We start from the raw sequence: 9005 nt of genomic DNA, 5'->3' as shown, positions 1-9005 counted from the left end.
AAAGAGTGAATTGTTTCTATGAACACTCAAGGCTATATTCCTCAAACTTCAGGTTTTTAAAGTAAGTGCTAGGATAAGAATCCTGTTATAGTGCCTTCTCTATTGCTCAGAGGCACACCAGTTCAACCCATCTCAGATTCAGAAATCACCCTTCGTCCTTAACACTCTCCATCAACAGGAGGTTTGCATCTCATGAAGTGCTGTTACATTTGGCAGGAAAAACTGAAATTGAGATCTTTCATAAATACTAAATGGGAAAGATGCATTAAACTCCAAGTCTAAACCAAACTGTGTGAGCTCCCCTCTTATATTCACTAGCAAGGAAAGGGTGCATTTAGGCTGCAACTGTAAGGTCAAAAAAACATATCTTAGAATAAGAGGAATGTTACCTGGAGGAACATATTTTTCTTCAATAATTACTAAGGGAGTTTTCAGTGACCAGTGTAGCTTGGTTAGAGCATCTGTGTCTTCTTATGACTAGAACCATAGTTTGTTTCTAGAAGACATTTTGGAGCCAGGGTTGCATAAAGAAAACCACAAGACTGCTAAGGAATAATGTGCAATTCATAGAGGAGCCTGCTTAGGTATTGCTTTTTTCTATATATAATCTTCCTTCAACTGCATTTTTCTAAACAACCATTTAACGGGCTCAGGCACCCAGACTCTGCAGAGAAACTGTTTTTGCTGATTTGGCCCCATCCAGTGCTTTGTTTTGAAGCAAGGAGTATTAGTTTGAAGACGGCTTTGTCATCAGGTTTTAATTTGTCCAAAACTAGCATCTATGTGGAGTAGAACCACATTAGAAGACTATTTTTTGCTCCACCTTTTACAAATAATAATGTCACCGTGATATTCTAGGGTATATAAGCAGATCCATACTCTTGCTGCTTATCTCCTACATCGATAACTGCTTTGCCTGTCTTATATCTGAATTATCTGATGCTGAAAGCAGGGATCTGAGTGACGTCCTTCCTGGCGCTGTTAGTGAGGGTTTGGGTTTCACGGTGGTCAGAATATCACCCGTCATCTTACCACCACATCAAAAGTGTTATACAACTAGATAATCAATGTTCAAACCAATGCTGGAGCCAGTCAAACTCATTTTTCTCTCTCTCTCTCTTTCTGCATGCATTCACATGCATACACACACATATACATGTACTTATAAGTATACATATGTGCACAAACACAACGTAGAAATGAAATCTTATACTTAACAAAGAGCTCCAAGAACAAACAAGTCCTATGTACTGAGTTACCCTTGCCTTCAAGATCTAGTGAGTATGCTGGTCCTTCAAATCCCTTTCTTTTAAGGGTTGTTAAGACTGCTCAGTATTCCCTTAGAACCAACTGCTATTTCACAAATCCATGTTTTAATTTAACTTTTAAATTAGTATTTCTTTTAGATACAATGGAGAGGCCTTCCCTGGAAATTAACCTGCCCGATACTCATGAAGAAGGAAAACTTTATGTAGTTGATTCCTTAAACAACCTGAACAAACTAAATGTTTGTCCAGATGGATCCCAACATACGCCAGGTACGTATTACAGATGATGCTTTGTGGTTTTCTATACATACAGTAGGTCACAAAAAAGAGTTGTGTATGACATATGAAAAGACTGACCATGTTGTGTTGCACTGATGTCAACAGCCCAATAGGCCAATATGTATGTGTCAAGCTCTGTGCTGAAAAATTCAAGAAAAAGGTTGAAAATAGCATAATTTAGACAGATCAGATTAATGGTTTAGCTGCTCCTGCTGAGTATTTCAGTTATTAGGTTCTTGAAAATCCTTGCATTTATCTAGGGATTCACTGTCAAGCCTGAACTTATCTTTCATTTCCATTGGGATCCATGAAGTGATCCCTTGCAGGATAATTTCTCCAATAATGCTCAACATACACCTACTATATAAATAGCATCGTAACTCTTCACAAGCACTAAAATTCACATGTGGCAATAGAAACACCAGAGAATTTCTGTACATTCTTTTAAGGCATTTCCTAAGGACTGAAACCAGTTATCTGAAATATCCCATGGGAGTTTTAAGCATTTTAATTTGCAGGTTCTCTTTATTTACAGCTTCAGAAATGAGCTCTTGCTTTTCTACTGGTTTTACACAGCTTTTATCTTTGATTTGCTCATGGCAAGAAGGATATTTTCACCTAGCAATAGTTACAATATACTTGAGTTCTTTGTGAACTGAAAACATCTTAAAACCTGGAGTTCTTCAGCAGCATGCCACATGACAATACTTGAATCTGCTTTATTTCCCTTACTATAATGGCAAATCTGGCTGAAGAAAAGCTATAGAACAACAGCTAGGTTTAAATGAGTTGCAAATGGCCGTGACTCAGTCATGCTTCAAGCTACAGGACTTAAATGCCTTTCCACTACTTCTGTTTCTGAGTCCTCTAACTTTTCCTGATGCAACTAACTAGAGTGTCGCTGGTTTCTGGATTTAACAAAGAGATGTCAGACATAAACTACCTAAGTTTCATATGTCGATTAACTAGATGTTGTCACTTCTACAAGTACAAAATGAGACAACAGGATAAATTGGTTTTAATGTCAAAGACACTTTGCAGTGTGACTCTCTTGCTTTCTTTTAGAATTTTTGTTGGACAGTGTTGCTTATGTTCAAGGTAAATACACATAACATATGTATGTGGAATCATATATGGTTCTGTGGAATAATCACATGCATGCTCCTCCCTACATTTCAGCAATAAATACACGTAGCCTAATAGGTATCTTATGCATCAATTTATAAAGTGCTTTGGCTCCTTCTAGGATTATTCTTTTCAACATACTTTTAAAACCAAACTTGGAGACTCTGTAGATATCTTATCCCATCAGTTAAATATATAAAATGATTTTTTTCACAGTCATTAGCTGCCTTACTCAGCAGCATAAAATTCTGGTTCTCTTGCCAGAAAATCAGTGGGATCTGTGGAGTATTTTTCAATTTATGATAAATACTAAAGTCTTGTGAATGATCTATTAGTAATATAGCAGATGCCCAACTTGGTTTAAAAACAATGTTTTGAGAGTGTTGCAGTACACACCTTTGTTCAATAGCTTTATATGATCCGGCATAATCAAACACAGCAGCAACTGTGTTAAAAGCTATTTAAAATGAATAAACCTTTTGATTGCTTTGATAGCAGCCATGTAGCAATTTTTTTTAATGTTTTAGACGATAAAATGGTCCCACTGTTTGCAGCTTGGCAAGAATCTGTGTTCACTGATTCCTCACAACCCTGCAGTCTGGCATGTTGAGCCAGCTGAAAAAGTAAGAAGCATTTATAAGGCAGAGCAAGCAGGGACCGCCTTTGAGACCTCTATTGATAGCTTCACGCGCTTGAGAGACAGCAGTAGCAGGCCCTCCCCATCCTTATTATTCTGATTAGAAAGCAATTCTGGTGCAGGCACTTAGTTTATGATGCATTTGTTATGAATGCTAAGAGAATAAAAATTAAGTCCCAAACCCCAAATATTAAAAGGTTGCAGCTTACCCATAGGCAGGAGCGTGTTAAATGCAATAAAGAAAAGCAGAGATATTCCCAGAGATCTCCTGCTCGATCAGTGAATTGCTCAGCCACAGGTTGATTCCTTATTAAAGTGCTGTAATGGCATATGCAGCCTTCCCTGAGCTTTGTCACTACAGGCTCAGTGGCAAAGACCTCAGGGACTGCTACAAGAGCATGATCTAGAAATATATTTTTTGCAGATGTACACACTATTTGCCCTTGCAAAATGGCAAGACAGCAATTATAGAAGGAGAAATTACGGTAATTTGAATGTAATTTTAGCGTGTATGAGGCTGACACCAAAATGAAATTATATTAGCTCTCTGCTACACCCAAAACATAAAATAAAACCAAACCTTAGTAAGTAGTTAAAGGAGTATGCAAACCTGAGATTAAACAAATCTGGCTCGAGTATATTTCTTTATATATGTTCACATGAATTTCCTCATGGTGCTCACTTGACTTTACCTGTCATCTTTAGGGATTATTGGTACCTCTCATGTGATTGCACTGTTTCTACCAGAGAAACTACTTTTTTCCCATTTATGTAACACAGTCTTTTAAAAAGCAATAAACTGGCTTTCTGCTCTGATTCAAAGTAAGCACAGCAATAATTTGTCTTTTCCTCCCTCATCTGTCATGTGCTTTAAGGACAACATATGTAGTCCATATGAGAGCCTATTTCATTTCTGACAATTTGGCAGGACAAGTACCTCATTTTTTATTGGAATGAAACCAACAAAACTGAAAGAAGAAGAATAGTACTAAAACCATTTGTTTTAAGATAAAAAGACCTACATTCATTTTATCCAACATCAGGAGCTTAACTGAGGTACTTAATTTGGGAAATTAATCATCCTGGGGATACTTCTATTGCCAAAAAAATAAGAAGAAAATCTAGAGGATGAATGTGTAGGATGAATCTGTACCTAGGTTTTCAATATGAATTTTTCTCTCTCCTCTTTTGAAAAGGTTGAGTCTGTTCAGGCCCTTAGAAGGCTTTCTGATGAAAACTTCACTACAACCTTTCTACATGTAAGGCTAAGCTGTAAAACAGGTCAACTTCAGCAAAGCAGTGCATGTCAACAACAGAAACAGCAGATTTATTAGGTATTGTATTTTCAAATTCAAGCTGAGCTCATAAATTGGGTTTCTTCCCTTCTCATGCAATATCACAGGAAACAAAATCTGTTGGCAAAAATTATGATTCTGCATCACTTCATGGAGCCAGAAGCATTTTGTCATGTTTATCCTAACCAACCTTAACAAACATTATCCCTAAATGATTTGTCATCTCATAACAGATGAGGAAGAGAACACTGGTGCTACTGGAGAAATCACAACAGGGAGCAACATAAGAAACCAGTGCTTGTTCTCTGTCACCTTTATTCTTACTTTGATCATCAGTTTGGCACTTGTTTCATTCGTAATATTCTTAATAAGTAAGTAAACCAAACAGTGATTCTTAAAAGTGTAAGGTTATTGGAAGAACTTTGCTGAAATTTGTCATGCTGCCTTATAGCACGCTACTGCTGTACTTGCATGGTAAAAGGCTTTGTCTGGTTGTGGGCAGCGGGTCCTGGCCATGGGTGTAAAAGCACAGGACTCTACTCTCTGAGCTAAAAGGCACAATTTTGCTCATAGTGCAAAGGTTTTGTGAGCTTTAACAGCTGTCAAGAATTTAGCTCAGCAAGGTTATGCTGTGTTGCTAAAACTGCTGATGGGAAATTAAACTATATTTTAAAGATGGCAGTGAGATACTTGGACAACAAGCCTTCCGTTCCTTGCCAGATAAAACTCAGTATTGGTGTTATTGCACTGAAAATGGAATTACACCCAGGCTAACACTTAAATCAGGCTACCTGAAGAAAGACCTGGAAGTTGCCAGCTAGGTACTGACTGGAAATTGTTTTGGAACTTAGAAAATATCAAACATAAGAAAAAAACAAACATGTAAGATAAATAAAATTTGGCATGTAGTATTGAGTCTGAAGATGGAATTACTGTTCTGCTTCAGCTGAACTGGTTGGGTTGGCTTAGTTAAGGTCATGGCTAAAGGTGACTTCGGTTTATGGAGACCTTGCCATCTTGGGGTTTTCCGGGCTAATGGCATTAGGAAAGTTGTATTTTAACTTACAACTCAATTTTGAACAAATTGGAATCCATGTGACATCAATATTTCTTTTACCCTATAGTAGGGAATTCACAGGAGCATGGCAAAATTCCTCATTTTCTTTTCTGAACAGGAAATCCTACCACTTGACTGAATTTGCTCACAAGTGCTCAAAGGGCAGAATATCAGACAAGAAAAGAGCACAAAGGAAATTTTAAGTGGCATGATTGCAAAACCCTAATTAAAATATGTCATACTTGAATTCCAGATTTATTTAGCAGAGAGCTGCTAAAAGTAGAGCCCTGGCATAGAATAACGAGTAATGTGCCCCTCTAGTGGAAAAAAGGTAAAGTAATAGTGAAAAGGCTACTTACTGGCATTAAAGGAGTTTGCTTGGGCTCAGCTTGGTGGAGGCATGAGGTCTTTGAAGCTGATTTCCAGCAGTCTTTCAGATTACGTTACAGACATAGATTTCTTTAGCATTAGCACTATTAGACTTAAGCTTCAAAACGCATGGGTAAATTTTGTTAACTTCAAAGATGAAAATAAAAGTAGCTCCAGAAGTCTCTACACGACAGATACTGCATACTGATGTTCCAGAGGAAACTGGCCTCTAAATGCCAATATTTGCAAGAATTTTTCTTTATCTAAATGCTTTAGGAAATCAAGTGATGTGGCTGTAGCTTGCTGTGTGTTTTAATAATTGTACTTTTAGAAAGATATAGGTACATACTACCCAGAAATAGCAACTTGGAGTCCCTAAATAAGACATTTTTTTGTGGACACTAATGGAATGGATCTGCTCCTAACGACTGCAAAATTTTTCTGAGCTGCATTTGATTTTTATTGCACTACACTAGACTGTAAAGCAATGAAAGAAAGTAGTGAGCAGATAACTCCACCAGATGCATGACTTCTTAACATTAGGGTCTGCAGTTGTTTCTCTGTTTAATATTTTTACTCATCATAATTTCTTACAAACTCCCACAGGAATGCAAGAGATGGTAGTGATGCTCTTGACTTAAATGTTGCCAATTTAATGCGGTACATTTTCCTTTTCAAGTTCAAACTAGAAACAAGATGGATCAAATATCAAGCAGACTAATAGCTGAAAAGAAGAACATAGAAGAGCTTAAGAAAATGAATGATATGATATTAAAGCATCTAAATCAATCAAGTATTAAGGAAAAGGGGAGATACCTCTTCACACAGTCTCCTGATCTTCATGATTACCTCCTTACCCAAGCTGAGCTGAAAGTTTCTGGAGAATAGATCTTCTTTGGCATGAAATTCAGCGTATTTACGTACGCAGATATTTTCACATATGGCTCACAGCTTACTTAAATATTCTCATATGGTCACAGGAGCACTGGAAAAGCCACCCGAATGAAAAATATTAGAAAATAATATTTTATCCTGTTTTACGTGAACATAGATTTTGAAAATTAAGCCCATATGATTTACAGTAAACAATAGATTGTCAACAATTTTGGGCAAGAGTTCCAGATTCTCTATGCATTGTAAATTGCATGGCTAAGTTTTACTTTACATGCAAGTGAATGATCACAGAAACTTGTGATTTCTAATCACGTGATTCCAGCATGACCCTGTTCACTTAGTCATTCTCCTGTTTCTTTGGAACAAGTTTTATGTTTGCTTCTATATTATTTGTTTGTAAGGATAACTTCATATTCCATAACATAAATAAATCCAGTTCTGCTATGGAGTTTGATGGTTTTCCTTTCTGTGCATCTAAATGACTGACTTATTACTCCTTTTGTGAAAAACTCAAACATGAATAAAACCAAACCCAGTAAGTTTCTGGGGGAAGGTCAAAAGTTTTTATAAAACAATGTGGGGAAAATACTACATATCCTTGTACTTTTCCCTATAGTTGCTGTTGGTCACTATTGGAGAAGGGCCCCAGGGCTAGGTAGAAGTCTGGTCTGAGCCTTCATGTCTTTAAATTGGAGTAGTACCTCAGAGAGTGAAAGCAGAAGCTGATGCTTTCTCACTGCAACTTTACACAGCTGTAGAGACCGACACCCAAAAGTGTGATCACATAAAGGACTGTTGGGTAGCTCTGTAATTTTAGTATCCAGATCCTGCTACTGCTATATACATTAAGAAGCCACATCCATCAACAATACACGAGCTGATTACTCCCATCACAACAGTGCAATGGCAGCTGACACTGTTGAGTCTGTCCAACATCTTCTCTTTTACTTGGATTTCTCTTTCTCATGCAATGCTTTCTTTATCTCTTCTGGATAATTTTACCAATTGTCACCAGAGACAACAACTTGCATTGTAGTCTCCTTTTCTAGAATGAATTATAGTCCTTTCTGTGACTACTACTTCATTGTCTACAACACAGTGAAGAACAAGGTTCAGGAATCCTTCTCGGTATCAGTTCACTTAGATTTGTCCACCAATTCTATTCCTGCTATTAAGAGCACTTTGCTTTACACCTATGCTCCAGACCACCTTCTTTCTATTTCTTGATTTTTCTTCTCATTATGCATTACCGTCAAGTCATTCACATGAAAACTGCAAGGTTTGGTCTCAAGAGTTTGTTACTCCTGTGGTTAATTCCCAGCTGCAGTTATAATAATCTTTTCTGGACATCATAAGTAGTTGTTACAAAGATTAATATAGCTAACAGAGAATGATAAAAGTAAGTGTAGAATAAGTTGTAAGGAAAGTAATCCTAAACACCCAACCCAAATATCTTTCTGTAAACGCTGTTAAATGATGAAAGAAAAAGTATCGTAAGACTAAAAACATGACACTCGCAGTATAGCTTCTCTGTTCTCTGAGCTGTCAGCTGCTTTTTAATGACAATATTAAGTTCTCATCTCTCCCACTCATCTTGTCGCTACTGTAGCTGCTTTAAAGCTCCCGTCTCGCACTGGCATGCAACCGCACTTGTTAGCCAGGGGGAAACAACTCTAGCATTTGGCACTCTGTGCCTCCCAAATGCGTGAATTTGTCACATCCCTCGTTGCAACTGCAGCTATCAGAACAGCCTGTGGTCCACTAGAAAATGATACCACCTGTCAATACATTTTTCTGGTAGGAGACTAAATGAGATTGTGCTATAGCAACAGTCCCCAAAGTAATGAAAGCTTCTTCATCTCTCCGATCTTGTCCTCAATTACTCTTAACGTAGTTATTCAATCAGTATTCATAATAAATCCACTTCTTCTGTCTCTAGTACTGGTTAGAAGGGCTGGGGTATTTTTTCACTCCAGGGTTTGATCCTGCAAGGTGCTGAGTGCCCTCAACTGCCACAGACTTAGGACCAGCTGGGGCATAACAATGTTCAGGCATACTCAATATCACACAGGACAGGGCCC

At 37.6% G+C, this 9005-nt stretch overlaps 1 protein-coding gene across 1 annotated transcript; it reads left to right on the top strand.

The window, feature by feature from the left end:
* The first annotated feature begins 1411 nt into the window (after window positions 1-1411).
* LSMEM1 (leucine-rich single-pass membrane protein 1) lies at window positions 1412-6918 on the top strand. Its single transcript, XM_010187130.1, has 3 exons — window positions 1412-1538; window positions 4838-4975; window positions 6710-6918. Exons 1-3 carry the CDS (start codon window positions 1412-1414, stop codon window positions 6916-6918), a joined length of 474 nt encoding a protein of 157 aa, XP_010185432.1.
* Window positions 6919-9005: the final 2087 nt, after the last annotated feature.

This window comes from Mesitornis unicolor, unplaced genomic scaffold (genome assembly GCF_000695765.1).
Source record: "Mesitornis unicolor isolate BGI_N332 unplaced genomic scaffold, ASM69576v1 scaffold47066, whole genome shotgun sequence".
Lineage (NCBI taxonomy): Eukaryota > Metazoa > Chordata > Aves > Mesitornithiformes > Mesitornithidae > Mesitornis > Mesitornis unicolor.
This window is presented reverse-complemented; position numbering and strand designations above follow the sequence as displayed.

Excerpts from the sequence above, each read along its gene's own strand:
- LSMEM1 (XM_010187130.1), top strand. The coding sequence starts at position 1,412 with ATGGAGAGGCCTTCCCTGGAAATTAACCTGCCCGATACTCATGAAGAA. Across the intron at positions 1,539-4,837 it reads TGGATCCCAACATACGCCAG|ATGAGGAAGAGAACACTGGT; the intron begins GTACGTATTACA and ends ATCTCATAACAG. Across the intron at positions 4,976-6,709 it reads ATTCGTAATATTCTTAATAA|TTCAAACTAGAAACAAGATG; the intron begins GTAAGTAAACCA and ends TTCCTTTTCAAG.